The 20,370-nt window shown below is 52.3% G+C and overlaps 1 protein-coding gene across 2 annotated transcripts; it reads right to left on the bottom strand.

Annotated features, from left to right (window-relative positions):
- Positions 1-297: 297 nt before the first annotated feature.
- Positions 298-18,022, bottom strand: ACP6 (acid phosphatase 6, lysophosphatidic). Of its 2 annotated transcripts, none has more exons than XM_070396191.1 (10): positions 17,307-18,022; positions 9,918-10,046; positions 9,678-9,808; positions 9,308-9,387; positions 6,835-6,922; positions 5,882-6,014; positions 4,822-4,919; positions 2,576-2,671; positions 1,072-1,209; positions 298-486 (listed from the first exon to the last, which is right to left on the bottom strand). In XM_070396191.1, exons 1-10 carry the CDS (start codon positions 17,523-17,525, stop codon positions 432-434), a joined length of 1,167 nt encoding a protein of 388 aa, XP_070252292.1. In that variant the 5' UTR covers positions 17,526-18,022; the 3' UTR covers positions 298-431. The 2 variants fall into 2 exon arrangements, with proteins under 2 accessions (XP_070252292.1, XP_070252291.1); XM_070396190.1 differs by having other exon boundaries at positions 1,044-1,209; positions 17,307-18,019.
- Positions 18,023-20,370: the final 2,348 nt, after the last annotated feature.

The raw sequence follows: 20,370 nt of genomic DNA, 5'->3' as shown, positions 1-20,370 counted from the left end.
ATCTTCATCTGAGGATATTTTTTTCCATTGCTTTTCAGAGGAGTGGAAGGGAAGGAGGGTGTTGGGGAGGGAGAGAGAAAAAGAGAAACATCGATGTGAGAGAGACATGTCAATTGGTTGCCTTCTGCACACCATCCAACTGGGGGCGGGGAGTGAACCCGAAACTGAGATACATGTGCTTGACAGGGAATTGAACCCACAACCCTTCAGGGTGCGGGGAAACGCTCCAACCACTGCTCCAGCCACGGCACAGCACATTCAGTCTTGCTCCTGCCTTTCCCAAACACAACAGACAGGCACTGTGTAGGGCATTTTATTTAAAATCAATACATCCGCGTGGACAAGCAGTCACTCTCCAAGTTCCGTCACCCGGGCTTGAGAGCAGAGTGTGTGGTATTTCTCTGGGCTTAAGGTGTAAACTGACAAGGTGTTCAAGAACTTGTCCAGTGGACAGAGCCGGTCCGGGCAGCCTCGCGGCACCTGCTCCTGTGGAAGAGAGGCGCTCAGCAAGGCCAGGCCGCCGCCGCCCGGAGCTCTGCATGCACGCACGTGGCAGCGGCTGGCCAGACGGCTCCTCCGCCAGCCTCCGAGTCACTCGACAACCGTGTGGGGCTGACTGGGAAGACACGGGCAAGTCAGCCCGGGGCTGGGAAGGGCTCTTGGTCTCGTCCCTGGGCTGCTCCAGCCTCTGCCCCCACAGCCACCTGCCAAGGCCCCGAGCGAGCGAGTGCTGACAGCACGTCCCCTCCCAGACACCATCACTAACTTTCAAAACAAGCTCTCAGTGAGGATTTGCCATCCCGCAGGCACGGGGAAGAGGAGGGTGCCTGTTCCCGGAAGGATCTGGAACAGGACTGGGATGAGGCCACGCTCCAGCCTGCTCTACAGGCCAAGCCTGCCCGTCCCGCGCCACAGCCACAAGTCTCCTGGCATGACGCAGAGAGCCGAGGTACCAGTGAGGTTCCACTGGGCCCGACGGAGACCTGGTGCTGGAAGCAGGCGGCTGGGGCCGGGGGAGGTGCCCACCCACCTCGGGGTCTTACCTCCCCGTGGTAATAGAGCTGCACAAACCACTCCTGGGATTCCCGGTGCCGGTAGAGTTCCATGGTCACGTCAGCAGCAAACGGTGGCCATTTGTGGTCAAAAATGCCCAGGGCCAGCAGGAGAGGCAGGAGGGTCACATCGTGAGCCGCGTAGAGGTACAGCTTTCTTCAACGAGGAAACAGTTCTCCACTCGTCTCCTCTCGGGACCGGAGGCCAGGGCACAGCCTGCCTTCTCCAGGCAGGAACGCTGGCCTCCGAAAGCAGGGGCGTCTGGGAATCAGTGAGCCGGGCTCGGAGCCCCTCTAAGCGGAGGGTGGGAGGGGCCTTGTTCCCACTGCTGCCTCCATGAAGCAGGGGCCCTGCTGGGTAGCTCTCTGGCTTCCTCCTGCCATGGGTTCCATGCCCACCCACCCGCTCCTCCCCGGTGACTTTCAAAGACGACACTGAGCATGTGCGCCCGGGGCCCTTCCTCTCCTCTCCCGGGAGCCCACCTGCCTACGCCAACGTCCCTCTTCCTCAGCTGTGTGATGAGCTTAGGAGAGCAAGGCTTCTCCTAGTTGGGGAAGCTTGCAATTTGGGGGAATTAAGTTCATTACAAAGGAATATTAATGCGCCTGCTTGGTCCTCAACACATTCTCCAAATGGCTTTGATTAGTAATAAAGTTGCTATTTCAAGCCACATCTGTCTGACCCTTAAATCTATCTCTTGGGAAAGATCAAGGATTTTATTTGTTGAACCCCAAACCAGAGGACTAGCACTGGGTGGTGAAGTAGTCTACAGATACAAGGCCTGGGGCAAAGCAGCAAAGGCTGCAGGAAACGAATGGCCATCACGGTACTGTGATGGACAGGGAGGGGCAGGCCCACAACTTGCTATAATAAGTCTTGGCCCAAGTTCCTGATGTTCCTGCTTGAACTCACTGTCCCCTGCCTTTCCCCTGGGATCCTTTTAAACGCAGATTCTGACTCAGTAGGTGAGGCGAGGCCGAGAAGCTAATAAGCCCAGATGATGGCAAAGCTGTTCACCCGCAGACCACACCTGGCTCAGCAAGCGCACAGGATGCTCAGCATTCCACACTGCGGCCCCTTCCTGGGCTCCCACCTGCACACGTGGTGGTGGGGGCTCGTGAGCCACAGCCACCATTTTAAACTGCCACGTGGTATCCTACCCTTCCATACTCAGTGAAGGTACGCAAACTAAACCATCTATTAACCAGTTATCTTTGTTCTGGGCTATTATAATACAAATCAGTGATATCATAATTAGCTACTCTGTTTGACATGTTCAATTAGTAAAAAAATAGAAAAATTAATTTAGGGTTCTTTAGCTAAAATTAAAATTTCAAAACATGACAGGATGGGTGTAACAGGAAGAAAGGTGAAGATGTGAATGTTGTTGGGACTTGTGGCCTCTTGAACATCCACCGTCAGTCCCTGACAGCCTGGTTCTTGCCCCCCTGAGACCCGGGCGCCCTCCCTCCGGGCAGAGGCCCCCACAGCCCTCAGCTGCCAGCTGAGCTGCTGTGCGTACCTGTGGCTGCCGGGGGGCGTGGCCGGGTCCACCGCCGTCAGCAGGTTGCGCTCCAGGAGGTGGAGAAATGGTCCTACCGCCATCTGAAGACTTTCCCTGTGGCCAGGAAACAACACGAGGCACCCGCAGTCACTCGGCACGGGGAACGCAGGCTGGTGCTGCCCCTGCGGACCTCACAGGCCAAGTCAGACAGGACTGAGGCAGAGACAAGTCAAACACGAGGGGCAGCGACAGGCTGGGGGGAGAGCGCGGTGCTGAGTTTGAGGGTTCTCTGTGCACAAACACTCCCAACAACAGAAGCCCAGGACACAGACCTGGCATGCACACAGCTGGAAGGGAGGGCGGAGGGGGCAGGGCAGGCAGGACAAGTCACAGCACCAGGCCCTCAGGAATGAAGGACAAAGCTGGCCAGGGCAGGGTGGCAGGACTGCCAGGCCACCCAGAGGCCCGAGAAAAGCAATCCGACGGAGCCGCATCCCAGCCAGCTCCCTCGGGCAGCCTCCCGAGACCAGCCCGCAGCACCTTCCTCATTTAGAGCTGGTTTAACAGGTCAGTGGTCCTGTTCTTGTGCTCATGGGGCTGGTGCTGTGGCTCCACCACTGTCATCCCCAGGCTGGTCACAAAGCAGTAACACGGGCCAGTACGCAGCCAAGAGACTTGGTTTTGGTGCCTCTCACTTTTATCAAAGAGAAAAAGCACCTCTCCCAGAATTCCCAGAACCGATCACCGGCAAAAGGGAATGGGGTTGCCGTGATTAGCTTAGCCCCGTGGTCGGCAAACTGCGGCTCTCGAGCCACATTCGGCTCTTTGGCCCCTTGAGTGTGGCTCTTCCTAAGCCTTAGGAGTACCCTAATTAAGTTAATAACAATGTACCTACCTATATAGTCTAAGTTTAAAAAATTTGGCTCTCAAAAGAAATTTCAATCGTTGTACTGTTGATATTTGGCTCTATTGACAACCACTGGCTTAGCCCAATTCTTATTCATGTGACGGGATAAATGGCCACCTTTATAAATCAAGGAACGTTTAAGCAGTAGATGAGCAGGCAACCAGTCCGGTATGTACCATACACTTTCCAGAAAGTGTGTGGCGGCCAGGCCACGTTGGATGGCACTGTGAGGGTGTGGAAACATCACTCATGGAACCGGACTAACTGGACTAAAAGGAGAAAGGACCAGGTCTGACTTAAAATGCTTCACAGCAGGAGAAAGCAAACTGCGGCTGTCAGTCAAATCCAGCCCACCTCCTGTTTGTGTGGACAAAACTTGCATCGTGCCCTTTGTCTGCATGTCGCCCTTGGCTGCCTTCACACTTCATGGGCAGAGGTGAGGAGTTGCAGCAGAAAAAGCATAAGCCACAAAGCCTAACATATTTACGACGTGTGTGTGTGTGTGTGTGCACATGCGTGTGTATTGGTGGAGGGAGGGCACTTCAGGAACAGATGCGGAAGGGCGAGCAGGGGGGCAGCAAGCTGCGAGGTGCGGCCGGAGCCTTTGGGGCTCCCTGTGAGTGAGGACGGGGACACAGACCGGAGTGGGAGGAAGTGGCAGAGGCTCATTCCTGTGCAAATCCTCGAAATGTTAGCTGCTTGCTTCCTCCCACTGTCTTCCCAGGGCTGCTCCTCCATTTCCCATCGCCTCCTCTACCAAGTCACCTACGCTGCGCGCAAGCGGAACGTGCTCCACCAGTCACAAAAGCGTGCTTGCTGCCATGTGGCCACAGAGAAGCTGTCCACTCTGCCTGTCGGGAAGGAGGCCGCCTGACAGAGCCCGAAGCATCAGTGACATGGAGAACACGGGCTGGGAGTGGAAGGGCTGGGCCCACAGCCGGCTCTGCCCCTCGCCGAGCCCAGTTCCTTCAACTATAAAGCCGGGACTTGGGCCCCATCTCACAGCGAGAACCTGAAGGTTATTTGTGAACTGTGAGGTGATGAATGAAGTAGCAATAATTACTCTTACTTTGGCGCCCGCACCTCAAGTCCTTTGAAACTTACAGCAAAAGGAATGTCAGTGAATAAGGAAGCTCAGTCAGGAGGTGGCTCCCGATTCTGGGTGACAGTGAACAGAAGCGCGAGTTGCCCAGCCCCAGTTCCGCCGAGGGGGAGCCTCGCGGTGAGCCTGCACAAGGGGGTGGTCTCCGCCAGGGCACAGGGCGCCCGAAGGCAGGTGTGAGCTGTCCGACGAGCCCCTCCCCACACACGGAGGCTGACCATGCGTGACTTCACTCGGCAGCTGGAGAGGCCTCACCTGTCTCCACTCTGCATGTACAGGGCTGTGTCCACGGCTCTCTGTTCAATGATCCGTGCGCTTCTCCTCAGCGCTGGGCAGCTCAGTAGGCCGTGCACCTGCAGGGCCGCGGGTACGGGCTTAGAGAGACACACTTCTCACTCACTGAGCCTGGCAGCTGGCAGCTTCCACGGAGCCTCCAGGGCCCCCGGAGGGCCTTCGGGGGGGGGGGGGGGCGCTTCACAACTCAGAAAGCTGTGTGCTCAAGGTCCCATGGAAGCTATTCCTAGAGATCTGAAGGCCCGGGAAAAAACTGTATTTCCTCCCTTTCTGACAGCTCCCCATTTACTCCAAAATGAAAAAGATTTGTATTTTTTTTTAACTGTAAAAGAAAAAAAATGGTGAATAAAATACAAGGCAAGTAATTCACGGCCTTCATTTTCCCCAAAATGATTTCCAGAAAGAATGGCATATAAAAGCTTCACAAACCCTTGTCTTATAACCTCGCACCCATCTCCCACCCAAGCGCCAGGTGTATTCCCGGCTCCAGGGCACCGTCATCTTCACCAGAGAAGGAAGATCGGGCTACACGGCCGGGGGGTCTAACGTCTGAGTCTGAGAAGCACTTGCCAGTGGGCGGTGTTCAGTGTTTATTAGAGAAGAAATCCTATGGCTCAGGAAGTCGGGGGAAACAGACTTCAAGATGAAGCAGCTTTCCTCACTGCAGGCTGCCCAGAGTCTTTAATACGCTGATGTGCATACACACTCTTCAAAAACAGGTCCGATATACAGGGACGCCAAAATGTATAGACAAGGATCCTTCCTTCCCACCACCCATCCCGCCCTGCGCATCACAGCGCACGCACATCACGGTATTCTGGGGAACCTGCTTCCGGAAACTGATCTGGTTAAACGCCCGTGCCCCTGAATGAGTCCCCTTGATGGTCCCCCTGCCCTCACAGCTGCCGGCAAACCAGAGGCCTCCACCCACTCCCCTCCACCCAGTTCCCGCTCAGGGGCCAGGCCATCGGTGCCCACGCCAGACTCCCCCACCCGCAGGGCCCAAGGACAGGCATCCCACCTGCTCAGCAGCCATGTTGTCAAAGAGCATGAAGAAGTCCACTCCATCACCATCGGCAATGCCCATGCCCTCCTTCACCTTTTCCAAATCCTCCGAGATTCCTGGCTGCAGAGAGGCAGCCTGCCTCCGGCCTCTGCCAAAACATAACAAGTGTCCCCTTACACTGCGCAGTGACTAACAGTTTACAAAGCATATCCAGTCCATCACTGGAACCTCATTCAATCCTCAACCACTCATAGGGGTTAGCTGTCATTATCCCCATGTTACAGATGAGCAAGCTAAGGCTCTGAGGTCGAAAATGACTTCTGAAAGTTAGCAAGCACCAGGGCTAGAATAAAAGCCTGGATTTTCCAAATCCCACTCTAGCATTTTCTTTTATTATACCCAAAACGATGCAAGCATAGCCCAGGTCTGCCTGAAAACAGCATTCTTTTCTCCTGTGAAACACATACTTTATCCTCTTAGGACAGCCCAGCAATTCCTAAACACTGAGAAGTGCCATCAGCCCAAACCAACCTACCCCACAGGGTGGCACGCTGGTAAGAGAAGGAAGTCTGTGTCTTCTGCCTGCCACCTGGATTTGCAGTTTGATGACTGGCTCGATCATTTTTTATTAACCTGTTAGTTTCTTCACCTGCCCCATCTGAGAGCTCCATTACTGAGAGAATAATGCTATGGAGATAGCGAAGCCCCACCCATGGCCTATGTACCATCTCTAGCCCAGCACGTGGCTTTTCCAGGCTGCCTGCCCCTTCACTATGCGTCTACCACGTGGGCAAGTGCATCTTCACTTCCTGGGCAGCAGCATTGCACCTGCGTGTAAGCCCCACCCTCTTCCACCAGCACAGTGAGCCGGCAGGCCCTCAGTCCTGTGGAGTCCTGCAGGAAACGCAGGAAAGGCTGTCAGCCCCCAGTGTGAGCGGCCCCCAGGGTGAGCAGGCGCGGGCAGCTACCTGGTTCTCTCGCGCAGGCTCCAGCAGCTCTGGTAGTTGGGGTACAGGACTTCAGAGCTCGCCTCATCAGTGTGGATGACGACGGGTCCTGGAGGAAGGGGGGCACAGGCAGGAAGAGGCTTCAGCGTGCTCCTCCCGGCTTCTCCTCCCCTTCTTCTCTGTCTACACAGACAGAGCCGCTCCAGCAGGCAGGCCATCGAGGTCACTCCCGAAGGACAGTGAGAGCCTTCACAGGCCCCGGCCTTGCCCACAGGAGCGCCCCTATGGTCTGACCATGGAGAAGGCAAGAAGCAGCCTTGTTCAGTCTGGCACAACCCGTCTTATTGGGCCACATACAGGCTGTGTTCCCTCCCACAGATGCTCAGAGAAGACTCTAACACCTCCACACGCACGCTCTGCTCTGCGCCAGACCTGGGTGGTGGGGGGGGCGGTAGGGTGGGGGGGGCCTGTGGCAGCTGCCCGGTCTGCAGAGCTCAAGCCTGACCTCTGATGGTCAAAGCTCCCACCAGCAGCTCTTTGGAATTGGCTGAGGTCAATCTGTGGAGTGATTAGGTGAGACTAGGCCCCAAAGAACTATTACTCCCAAATTAGTGATCCTCAGACCCCAGGACTGAAAGGCAGGCTGTGCTAACTGAACTGGAATGTCAATTCAGACACACTTCGCTGGTCAAACGACCCAAGGCTCTCAGAGGCACCGGTCTTAGAGCATGAAGGTGAGGAGTGTGGGCTCTGCAACCATCCGCCAGGGTCTGAATCCCGCTCCGCCATCCACCAGCTTTGTGTCCCTGAGAAAGTCACGGCGCCTCTCTGGGCCTTAGTTCTCTCATCTGTGAATTGATGACAACGGTACCTACCTCCCAGGGTGATTACAAGAATTAAGCGAGTTCATAAATGCCAAGCTCTTAGAGTAATGTTTGGTGCACATAAGTCCTTTAAATGTTAGAATAATAACTGTAATTTAAACCTTTAATATAACATGATAATTTGTATCTGGTATCTGGTATTAGGGTCTGGAAATTGGACCTCCAATTTATGATCAATGAGGCACATCTGGGTTGGCACTCAAATATACGTTGACTGAATGGCTGACCACATGGACAGACCAGCAACCTCTGGTGTCTCCCTCAGCCTGATGCCCTGCCCACACACAACCCTCTGGGGTTTCTCTCAGCGTTTGCTCCTGAAACAACACCCGAAGTTGCACCACTTCTATCCATCGTAACACCTTGCAGGGTTCTCTGGTCTATTCAAGTCCCTTGATATAGGGACTTGATATGGTCAAGGTATGACAGAGGTACGGCGCGGCTGTGACAGAGTCCAGTGGAAGTCCCACGGTAGCTGGGTCCCAGCAGGGAGCTGCTGCCCGGCAGCCACACCAGAGGCTGAGGACACCGTCCTTCCTTGCTGAGAGCGGGGCAGCCTCCATGGGGCCTGTCTGCAGACCAGCCTGCCACCAAGAAACAGCTTTCCCACTGCAGCCACACTTCTGTCTATGAGAAGAGGACGCTGCCTTTCAGAAGCGGTGCGAGTGAGGAGCTGTCGGAAGGCCAGGCTCTGTAGGTTGTTCCTAAGCTCAGGGGCTCCCGGAAGGAAGGGCAGCCCATCCTGTCTGCTGTGTGTTCCTCAGACACATGCTGTTGGTGGCTGTCAGCCAACCTCAGCCAGAAGCAGCAGCACCACCAACCCGGCTGGGAGCAAGGCCAGCCTCCTCGGGCCTGGAGGTTTCCACCGTTTTATCTATATTTTTAAAAGCCTGAAGGACATGTTACATCTACTTGAGATACCGCTAAAGAAGCTGCACAAAAGAACCAGAGCCTTTGGCTTACGGCACCATTGTCATTTTAATATTAGTGAGGTCAGGATGCGCTGAAACCCACACCAGCCATGAATTGTACATTTGAATCAACTGTGACAAAATGCAGCTTCGTTTGATAGGCAGAGTCCTCAGTACACGGAGCCCTGAGGGAAATGATAGATGCGGCCTCGGTGGGGAAAGGGCTGGGAACCGCTCGCTGCGATCACTCAGTGGCTGAATGTGTCAACACCCAAACTCAGTCGACTTTCTCACCAGGAAAGGCGAGCGAGTGCTGGTGCTACTCCCTGGGTCACGCCGTGGCTGACCACCGGGCCAGAGCGGCACAGGCGTCGGTCCCAGCCAGGGTCCCTCCTTCCTTTCAGCAGGGTCTCCCCTAAGCAAAAAGCCCCACACAGCTCACAGGACCTGCCGGGCTGCCTCCTCAGCTGGTGCAGAAGGTGAGGAGTCAGGCGGCAGAGCCCCATCGGAGCAGCTGGCTCACTCTGCAGCCATGGAGGTGGGGGGCCAGGCGGGAGCCATTCTAGAAGGGCCACTGGAGCAGGTACGCCACGGAAGCCACGAGTGCAGGGGAGGCCAGGGAGGCAGGCACGGGGCGGGGGGGTGGGGGGAGTGGGTTTGGGATGAAGAAGAAAAAGACATTTAGACTCTAATCCGAACCTTCTTTCTGACACTGGAAAAGCCCAGCCAGCAAGCACCGCGTCGACTCCAGGTTCCGATGCATGTTAGTGGAACGAACACTGGAAAAAACAAAAAGGCAGCGGCACTCAAAAAGGGAAGATTAATTACTTACACGCTGCCTAGGTCCACAGAGCTACGGGCTGGAAGAACTCTTCTCTCTGTGGGACGGCTGCCCGAGGCACCCAAAGCTGATGGGTGTGACCGCCAATGGCCACCTTCCACAGGATTCTGTTTTATGAGGGAAACTGCCCGAACCACCTCGGGTCAGATGGGACCCAGGGGCGTCGGGACCGGCTTCCTCCTGCTCCAGACCTGATGCTCCCGCGACTCCGTTTTCCAAGTGACTCACAAGATCTCACGTGGGTTGAAGGTTGGCGAGAGGAAGGGGATGTCCTCCACGTAGTTCTTCCTCAGCCTCTCGCCCAGGGCAAACATCTGCCGCATGCCCACACTGGTCAGCTGCCCAGCAAACATGCCCCCCTGAGGCGGGGGAGAAACCGGGAGAAGGAGAGCACCTTTCGGTCTGCGCCCAGCCCCGGGAGACCATCCGAGCTTTGCAGTGGGCTTCCGGAGCAGCGGCGTTGCTCACCTTCAGGACGGTCCCCCGGTACTGAGAGTCAAATGGAGAAGGTGGTTTCGGGCCACCAGCCAGATTGGTGACGGTGTAATCAAACCGAGTTTGCGGTGGGACTTCCAGTAGCTGGGGATTCCACTCTGCCTGTTGTAATCACACACACACAGAAACACACACCAAAAAGAGCCATTGTTTAGAAGGTTCTTGGCACTTACAGCATGAACATCCCGCAGCGCTTGGAACACTCAGCTGGAATCACACTGACACTAGGCCTGCAGCTTTCCCGTGGGAGAGAAGGGAAGAAACGCTGACTCTCGCTCCAATTAAAGGAAGAGAAGGCCGGGGTTACTCCAGGTGTCCTTAGTCCGCGCCCGTCATTGCCACACTAATCTTCACTGGTAAGAGGCTGCCCTGGCACTAAGTCCCAACTGAAGTAAAGCGAGAAGGCACCAGAATGCCCAACACACAAACACTTGGTGAATGAATGAATGAATGAACGAATGAATATAATCTCAGTGACCATATACCTGTAAGAACTGGTAAGGAATCAGCCTGCAGGTGTCTATGTCCCTCCCTTAAGGACTCTTCTTAATGTCCCTGTAACCACCCCATATTTCCCTTCCTTTCATCCGATTTCTCAAACAAGCCGCTGCCCTCTTACGAAACCTCCACTCCTTCACCATCTTCCTTCACTGCTTGCAATCTGGCTCCCGCTCCAACGGTACTGTGATGGTTTCCAGAACATCCCATGCTATGACCATGCCCAGCTATGACCATGGCCCCAAACTCAAATCTCTGACTCTCCTCACTGACCCACCATGCCTGTTGATCGCTAGCTAGAAGGTCACTCCAATGTCCTTCTTCCATTTCACTGTTAGAGTACAAACCTCACCCTGAGGCACAAGCCTACGCAATTCCTCCCCCGCACCCCGCAACCCATCCTTCCATAACCGCCTGCTGACCACCTTTATCACACCAGTGGCTTCTCCTAATGTTTCACAGAGAAGCGCCTGGCCTTCTAGGACTTCTGCGCCCTGGTCCAGCCCCGCCCCCAGCTGTACTGCCTCCGCCTCTCTCCTCCCCTCCCAGCCAGACCATGCCCACTGCTCCCCTGCGTCTCTTCTCAGCTGGCTTCCCTACTTGCTCAAAGGGACTCCTGTCCCCACTGCCCATCCAACTTCTCTCAAGGTTCAGTGATAACTCAAGTCTTACTTCCCATCATTGACTACTCCAGCTTCCAGTGATGGTCTTACCCAAACTACTACAGCACTTCCAATCAAAAGAACAATATTTACCTCAATTTCCCACTACTTTGTTTTATTTTAAAACTAACATTTGAAAACCTATTATGTCCCATACTACAGGCCCAATGCACGAAATTCATGCAAGAGTAGGCCTTTCTTCCCCTGGCTGCCGGCACCGGCTTCCCTCTAGCACCCGGACCCGAGCTTCCTTTGCAGCCCCAGCTTTGTCCGGAAGGACTTCCGGTCTAATTAGCATATTATGCTTTTATTACTACAGATGATTATACTTATCTGGACCCCCTCCCAGAAATATCCCAGGAGAGTGCCACTGGGAGTCCCAGGTTCTCTTCGTACAGGGAAGCTCTCCATTCTTCCAGAAGGCATAGCCTCAGTCCCACCTGCACCTCCTCTCCAACACCAGCCTCTTCCCCTGCTGGTGCTGCAGCAACCGACATCAGAAGGTGGGCTGTTCAGAGCGGAGACCTTCTTCCTACTATCTTTTAATCACTGCTCCTTCTTTGATTGCACCAAAGTTCTGATGTTATCACTTTCCTGCATAAAACCCGTCGAGGGCTCACAGGGCGTGACGGCCCCTACCCCTCTCTTTCCCCCCTGCCCTACACAGTGCTTCTCAAGCCACACAACCTTGTTTCCTATGGCACCATTCTCACACCTGTTGGCCTTTCAGCCTCATGTTTCTTCTACCTAGAATTTCTTTTCTCTTTCATCTGGAAAGGCTTCTGCTCATTCCAGAAGACAGTGTAAACATTCCCAGAAGCTATGACCATGGCCCCTGGCTCCCACAGAGGCCTCAGTGGCTTTTTTTGGTGGCTTCTACCAACTGTATGAGAAGAGCTCCTTTACTAGACTGTCCTGCTCAGTAGATTTAGCTTCCTAAGACCAGAGACTGGGTCATCTACAACCTCTGCATTTCGGGTGCCCAACAAAGGGCCTGGCACCCAATAGGAATAAATAGCTCTAGCAATTCTCCGGCTCCTGTGGAAGATACCAAGATTGAGGTAACATGACTGCCTTTTGGCATTTTCAGGTTAGCAGAGACAGCAAGCCATGAATGCAAGTGATAGCAGCACTAAAATAGAAATCATGTGCTACCAGAAACCAAAGGAAGGCCACAGTAGTTCAAAGGCAAGACAGGCCTGCTCCTCTGGGCCGGGGATTCCGGAAAAGTTTCATGGAAAGAATGGCATCTGAAATGAACAGGATTTAGACAAGCAAAGATCTGGACTTGAGAGTACAAAGTGGGTAAGAGGAGAGAATGGTATTGAGAATTCAAGAATACAGGTTGGGGGGAAAGTAGGTTTACAGCTGTTCATCTATAATAATAAAAGGGTAATATGCTAATTATACGGGATGTCATTCCGGACATCCTTCTGATGAAGCCAGGGCCAGAGAGAAGCCAGCCTGGGTTCCGGGTGCCTGTGGGCAGCCAGAGGGAAGCCAGCCCGGGTCCCGGGTGCCTGCTGGCGGCTGGAGGAGGGAAGCCAGTGCCAGCAGCTGGGGGAAGGAAGTGCATTGAACCTTCCTCCCCAGGAAGTGCTGGGGAATTTTCGTGCATTGAGCCTCTAGTATGGAAAAAAATACAATAACTAATAAATAATAATGCTAGGATAAACTCTGTATTTCATGTACTCACAACTGTAAACCTACTTTTGCCCCACTCTGAACGTAGAAAGCTTGAGCAATGGTGAAGAATGTATATAGGAAAGAAGTAGTTCGATTTGCCTCAACCTGGGAGCGGTTTTCAAACTTCTTAGAGTAAATGCCAAATAGAGTTTAACTTCAGATTGTGTATGTAAAGGGAAAAACTGGAATTTCCCTAGTTGAAGCAGGAGTGGGAACCCAGAGCCCCAGGCACTCAGCATCCCCCTCGCCCACAGGCTCCCGAAAATAGTTTGGAAGCCGGAGGTATAGATCACACTGAAATGGGAAGACTGGCTGCGGAAAAGCCAGCTTCAAGATGTCTGCAACACAGTAGATGGAGCTTCAGGCCACATCCACGGCAGCAGGAATAGAAGGAGGTGGTGCAAGACATGTGAGTCAAACTTGGCAAGTGAGTAGTTAAAAGGTTTATTTGGGGGTTATGTTGGTGGGTAAACAAGGAAGAAGTGTCTAAGGTGACAAGGGTAATGGAGGTACTTCTTGACTAAAACCAAGATCAAGACAGAAGAACAGCTGACAAGCTGAGTTCAGTTTTGGACATTTTAAGATTGAGATACCTCTGTTGTGTTCCCAGTGCTCCCTGCATGGTCCTATAACTGGAATCTGTTTGTCTTTCTCCTTCACCACATTGTAACTTTTACAGCCCAGACTGAATTATCCAGCCTTGTAAGCCCAGTGTCTAGCGCAGGTCCTGACACCAAGCCCACAGGGCCTCTTCAGCCTGAGAAATCTCCCCGTTAGGCACAGTTTCCAAAAGAGGATCTTTGGTGTTTCCCGGGAATGGCTCCTGAAAATCTAGGTCATGCCAAGTCTAGAGTACACGTGTTCAGATTTTCAAGAATGAACAGCACATCAGTTCCATACACAATGTCCACCCCACATACACACCCTCATTCTTGTTCCTGTGTTAGTGGCAAAGACTAACTTTATAATTTTACTTAATTATTTACACCCCATTTTCAAGAACTAACTTAAAGCAGATGATAGCAAAACCTTAGATAACCAATTCAAAGTAAGCAAGAAAGACATAGGAACAAAAAGAAGTGGGTGCGGTGATAAAGTTACTCAAAAATGCACACCACGAAGATCCACATACATGTTGTAGGTGGGCCACGATTCAACACTAAGCTTTCTGGCTTTTTGGTAAAAGGAGAAAGTTGATCAGCTAGACAAGCTTCGAGATAAAAGCAAGCCAACACCACTTCTAATGCTAACATACATTCCTTCCAAGGGTCCCCATAAAGAGGGCAGAGTAACATAACGGACATCTTTTCAGTAGTCACAGCAGTGAGTTCCCGTGGGACAGTTTCTCATTGTTTCCTCAACACAGAGAGAGAGCATCTCACCAAAGCATATTCCTATGAAGACAATACTATTCTGGCATCGATATGCTACATTCCAAGTAAAAGAAAAAACTACATAAAACTAAACAAAAACCTTCCAGGTGTAGCTTTTTAGAATAAAGCAATGGTCTTAAGCCTTGAACACACACTGGCGTCACTGGGAAATTTTTAATAAGTTACCAATGTCTGAATCCCCCCTGAGCTAATCACATCCAGATCTCCTAGGGTCGGAGCCTCAACTTTTTTAATGTTTAGTCCAGACCTTCTAAAGCTTCACCAGAGAAGCTTATGCCATGCCTGGGTGCTCTAGGCCAGCGGTCACCAACCTTTAGGACCTCACGGACCACCACTGGTCCGCGGACCATCGGTTGGCGACCGCTGCTCTAGGCCAGTGGTCAGCAAACTCATTAGTCAACAGAGCCAAATATCAACAGTACAACGATTGAAATTTCTTTTGAGAGCCACATTTTTTAAACTTAAACTATATAGGTAGGTACACTGTTATTAACTTAATTAGGGCACTCCTAAGGCTTAGGAAGAGCCACATTCAAGGGGGCAAAGAGCCGCATGTGGCTCGCGAGCCGCAGTTTGCCGACCACATCTGTAGGCCAATTAAATCAGAATCTTTGGGAGAGAACCCAGGCATCAGTATTTTTTAAAGCTCCCAATTGAGTCCAATGTGCCCCAGGTTAAGAACCACTGCTCCAGAGGAATGAATAAACTGACCAGCACATCCTTCATGCAATGCTTCCTGAAAACCCTTCGCTTAGTGAGCTGTGGCTAGGTATTAAGCAATAATAAGACTAAATTACGCTTCCCTGCTCATTTACATTACCAAGTAAATATAGAACCAAATGCCTCAATCAACAGTGGAGCTGAGATAGGTTGAATTTTATTTTACAAAACCTGAGGAACCTGCCTGAATTGGAGGCCACTTTGCCACCATCTGAAGGGGAGCTGAGGGAAACCTGAAAGCAGGGACAAATTTATCTTTTGAATATGTATTTGGATCTAATCTAATCATCAGGGGGGGGGGAAAGGCCAATCAAGTTCCAGAGTTTTATTTCCAGAGCAGAGCTAAAGGAAGACAAGCTAAGTCACAGCCATTCAAGCCACAAGAAAACAACTCAATAAAACATCTAGTTTTACACAATGCCACTTTCTGAGGATTTCTGAGATAATTGAAGTGACTTGTCACATATTTATCTACAAACCAGTCAGAAGTCTGGAAACATCTACTAAAGGCAATTTTAGTTTTAGAACTGTTGCCAGGTAGTCCCTTTGTCTATAATTAATAGTAGAACCAGGAAGATTAGAAAATCCCAGTAACAACTTCTAATAATTTGAATCTTGATAAGAAAACCTGAGAGAAGAGCTCCAAAAACAAGTGATAGCAGGCCAATAACACTAGCTCGTAGCTCAGATAGAGAGTTAGTTCCACCCCCCACTTGTGTGCACAAGACTTCATACGAGATAATCAACGATCTCTAGTGCATCTGCCTAAAGTCTGGAGAATGTGAGCAGGTAGGAGAGGTGACTGCCTTTCCTAACTGAAAAGTGAGGCCATGGACTCGGATGTTCCATTATTCCGTGGCTATACAGACAGAAGACGGATGAAGCTGGCATTCTTCCTGAGCTACAACTGCAACATAAAGGCAAAAGATACCCATCACACCCACCCTGGCTCAAGAGAAACCCTTAAAAAAAAAACTTAAAAAATGTTAGGTTCTCCAGGGAGTACATTACTGTACACACTAAGTCCAGGCCTAGACATTCACATTTTGTTCTCTGCTACTACTCATAACTTTGTCTTTAATACGAGTCCTCTATTCCTATATGTTATTTTCCAGTTTTTCTGTGCCAAGAATAAATGAATAAGGGAGAGTGCAAAGAGATGGGCTATGTGCAAAATCATAAGGAACATGTAGTGACCTAATATACAAAGGCAAAGGAGGGGACTGAAAAAGAAAGAAAAGGGGAGAGAGGAAGGAGGGGAGGAAGGAATGGAGGGGGGGAAGAAAAGAAATTCCAGCTCCAGAAAGGGGACAGCCATAGTGAAAGGCTAACTAGAAACCCGGCAGGAGAAGGAAGTGCCACCCAAGATGTACTAATGTGGGAGGTGCTGTGAAGGTTGGACGTCCTCGGTGGCCAGCTTTAGAACTGGTTTTCAGTGCACAATGTGAGGACACAGCCCGAAGGGTTTCTGGAAAGCGACTCTGAAGAGCCGGCCACCCGGCTGGGACATCCACTGACCTGGGGGACTGACAGTGCACAAGCCTCCACAGGTGAGAGAGCGAGCCGGGGCCTGAGGAGTTCAGGTTGCATAGTCACTTGCACTGAAAGCCAGTCCTTCCATCACAGGCCCTCCTGCCATGAGAGGTCAGAGACCTTCGATGGCTCTCCCCAAGAAATCAATCCAGAAAAGGTGATTATTTAAAAAGCAAATTATTTGTGCTTTAATCATAGTTTTCCTGACCAGGTATGTTTTAAGACCTTAGAACCACAAGAGTCGCCAATTTTTAACTTTTTTCCTACCTCAAATCCCCTCCCCAATAGGTTTACCCGCAGAAACCCCAACTAGAAAAGAACCCCAAGATACTGCACTTGTTGCCAAAAAGCCTTCAGGGAAATCTCAAACGGTCTCCTGCAAACCCTGAGCAAGCTGTCCCCAAATCAGTGACTTCTGTTCTCCACTCTGATCGCGGCTAGGCTGGTTCCTGTCACAAGTCACTGAAACTCTTTGACAACTGTCTAAAAACGGTCACATGGAAATGCACTACACCCTTGTACTTGAGGTCACACAAATATTTGTTAGAAATGCAGGATCTCAGGCCCCAGCCTCCCCTGCTGGATCAGAGTCTGCATTTTAACAAGATAAATCCCTAGGCGATTTATAGGCACCAGACGCAGCGCGTGGGCACAGCCGTCAGGGGCGCACGGGAAGTTGCACAGCCGCAGCCCGGGGAGCCCCAGGGGTGCAGCGGTGGCGGGCCAGGGGGTGATCTGGCGCCTGCTGTCTTCCCTTCGTCCGGACCAAGCCCAAACCCGGCTCCGAGAGGATAAAATTCCAAAGGTGTGTGCTCCCCAGACGGCGCCTGGCCCGCCTCCGTAGGGCCCCCGCCGGGCGCACCGCTTACCTGCTCCTCCACCGGGAGAGGCTTGAGCGGGCTCCGCGCCCCGTGTCGGAACACCACCTGCACCATCTTCAGCTCCAACAGGCTCCGGTCCACGGGGTGCTGGCCGTCCGGCCCTCGCAGCTCGGCCAGGGCCGCGCGCCGCTGGTGGACCCAGTACGCCAGCGAGGCCAGGACGCCCGCGGGCGCCCACCTGCGCACCCTGAACACCCGGGTGACCATGGCGAAGCCCCTCCGCTGCCCTCGGAAGGCGGCGGCCGGGGGCGCACACGACTCGCGGGCTTCGGGGCTCAGCGGCCGCCCCCTAGTTCCCGGGGAGCGGCGGGCACGCACATCCAGCCCCCCAATTTGGGACCGCTGCGGCTCCGAGACCTGGGCCCCCCGGGGTGGGGGGGGGAGGGAGGTAAGGATCAGGTGGGAGAGGAGGGCTCCCTGGGAGTTTTAACCCGCGTGGGGCCGGCCGCTCCAGCTGCAGCCTGGGGCGGGGGGCGCTCAGTTCCCAATCTTTCGCCTCTCGGAACCTTAAACTTATATTCCAACCTGGGCCTCCCGCACTCTGGAAAGGACCGGAACCAGCCTGAGTTCCTCGGCGACAGCGACCCCTCAACAGACGGCTGGGTTCCACTTTTCTACAAGCACCCCGCACCCACCGCCGCCCGCAGCCTGGACCCGCTCCCCGCGACGCCGCGCGGAGGAGCACGGGAGAACCAGTTCCGCGGCGACGCCCGTCCCGCAGTCGAGCTGTGAGAACTACAACTCCCACAAGGCTGCGCGCGGAGGGGCCTCGCGCCCCGCCCCCTCCCGGCTGGTACTTGTCCGCTCCGGGACTGGTGGCCGCGCCTGGGAGTGAATCCGCTAGTTTGCCAGGCGGGTAGAGTAGGAATGGAGGACAGTGATAGAACTGGGTGTGGAGGGCAGTATTTTGGGTCTAGCACGCGTGGTAGATTTCATCCAAGTCCTGGAAGTAGGGGTTGCTGAAGCTAAGAGCGGAGCACTAGGCGCTAATCTGCATTTACTGACCCTCACCCCCACCCCGTCTTTAAAGAGACTGAAATCATCGCAAAGCACGCAGAACTTTGAACTCACAGATGTGTTTACTTACATCCAGACTATTTTCTCGTGGAAAACTCCAGGCCTTGTCTGCAGGTGTCCCAGTGACTAAGCACCTTAAGTTACAAAGAAAGCCAACCTTACCCGCCTGCGGGTCTGGTTCTCTTGACTATACAGCCACCCCGGGCCTGTGTTCCAGATCCTGGCAACAGGGCACAATCTGACCACCAGTGTCCATCTGAAGGCGAAGGTCACGTTGAGAGGAGAGACATTTGTGAGAGAGTCTGAATATGTCACATCCAACCAGTTCTTTCATCATTCTGAAGTCTATCCTTGCTTGAATCAAGCTGGACCACATATGAAGGGAACATATTTAGGGACTATGGCTCCTGAGAGTTTAAAGGGGTTCACTAAGCCAGAGGCTTCTGAATGTCCTCCTTGGGGGAAGGGTCATCTGGGAACACTGCACGTTGTCACTCTTTCCCCTGGCCTACCCCAAGGACTCATCTTGCAGAGTGAAGTGTCCGGATGCGATGAGAAGCTGAAAGCTGTATTTCTAGAGTCCACCTGAGACACCAGGAGCACCAGGCAGCACAGCTTCAGAGCCTGTGTGATGAAGGGTGACCCAGTTCGTTACATTTGGGCTGGAGAGAGCTGTTCTCAACACTTCCATGAAAATGTGGCCCAGCTTTATGGTGCAGAAGGGCCTGGTATATATGTGAGCAGCATCAGCATCACAGAATTTTAGCACATCAGTCCCCCTTCAAGACAGTGGAATATTGGCCCCCGGGTATCAGTGCCTCCTGCATAGTGGGCAGGCCACCCTCCGCCACACCCTGCACCTGGCAGCGTGGGCCAGACCTGTCAGGCTTCAGGAGCAGCACCTTTGACCTGCATGAGCAATAGCAGCGGTTCATCCTGCTGAGTGGCTGGGGTGTGGGGGCGGGAACAACGTAGGGGGCGGGGCGGGGCGGGGCGGGGCGGGGCGGGGCGGGGCGGTGCTGGGGATGTCTCAGCAGATGGGCAGGAAGCCAGAGCCAGTTCGGTTGGAAAATGACAGGCTCCATGTGGTAGTTGAAAGCACTGCATGTCAGCACAGGTGAGGCCAGCCCTGCGGAGTCCTACAAATATTTGATGTGTGATGTACGCAGAGCGGGTGGTGGTAGTCACCTGCAGCTTAAAAAAGAAGGTAGAAATCTTGAAATCATACTCTCAGGATGGGTCGGCTCCAGAGTTGGGGGATGGGGAGAACTTAACACTTATTATGACCCTGGCATTACCACTAGGGCTGGCTTGGGAAGTAAGCCTTCCTTCCACCAAATTGTCTTTTTTTTTTTTTCTTGATTAATTTGAGCAGATTTTAATAAAATCTAAAATATTTTGAGAGTCAATTTTTTTATTATGTCCAAATTGTCTTTTAATACTATGTCCCAAACTCAGCTTTAACCATGAGATTAGGTAAGAAACGATCACATTCACTGTTTTACTCCCGTAGTGAGCACAGTGCCAGGCTCATGGTAAGTAGTCCATAAATACTGGCTGAGTGAACTTACAGGATATATTATTGAAATGTTGTTATTAAGATTTTCCAACAAATGGAATATGAACAGAACACTGTTGGTATTAATATGGTGTCTGCATTAGACTCTCCATTTATATGAGTCCAGATAAGAAGATGAAGACAAATGAGAAATACTTTCTTTGAAGCAAAAAACAACCTAGCTTGTTATAGATGGAAAAAAAATAGTTTCTTCAAGGAAACGAAACATTGTCCCCTCTCCTCCAAAAAATCCCCTCAAAGTTCTCAACCAAAAGATAGGATTCTTTGAAAATAATCGGCTAGAGAAAAAGATTTAAGCACAGCTTAAAACTCTCTCTTCTATTGCTTTATCATTCCCTTAACTAGCATAGATTCAGAAAGAAGTTTTCAGCAACTGGAAAGTTTTTCACAGATCAATAATGACATCACTGATGCACTGATCACATATTTAAAAGAGATCATAATTTTACTTCATTT

The sequence above is a fragment of the Myotis yumanensis genome, unplaced genomic scaffold (genome assembly GCF_028538775.1).
Source record: "Myotis yumanensis isolate MYYU_CA2020_CCGP unplaced genomic scaffold, mMyoYum1.0.hap1 SCAF_17, whole genome shotgun sequence".
In the NCBI taxonomy this organism is placed as follows: Eukaryota; Metazoa; Chordata; class Mammalia; order Chiroptera; family Vespertilionidae; genus Myotis; species Myotis yumanensis.
The sequence above is the reverse complement of the archived record's forward strand: the minus strand, read 5'-3'. Positions and strand labels throughout refer to the sequence as shown.

Excerpts from the sequence above, each read along its gene's own strand:
- ACP6 (XM_070396190.1), bottom strand. The coding sequence starts at position 17,525 with ATGGTCACCCGGGTGTTCAGGGTGCGCAGGTGGGCGCCCGCGGGCGTC. Across the intron at positions 10,047-17,306 it reads CTCTCCCGGTGGAGGAGCAG|GCAGAGTGGAATCCCCAGCT; the intron begins GTAAGCGGTGCG and ends TGATTACAACAG. Across the intron at positions 1,210-2,575 it reads ACGCCCCCCGGCAGCCACAG|AAAGCTGTACCTCTACGCGG; the intron begins GTACGCACAGCA and ends TCCTCGTTGAAG.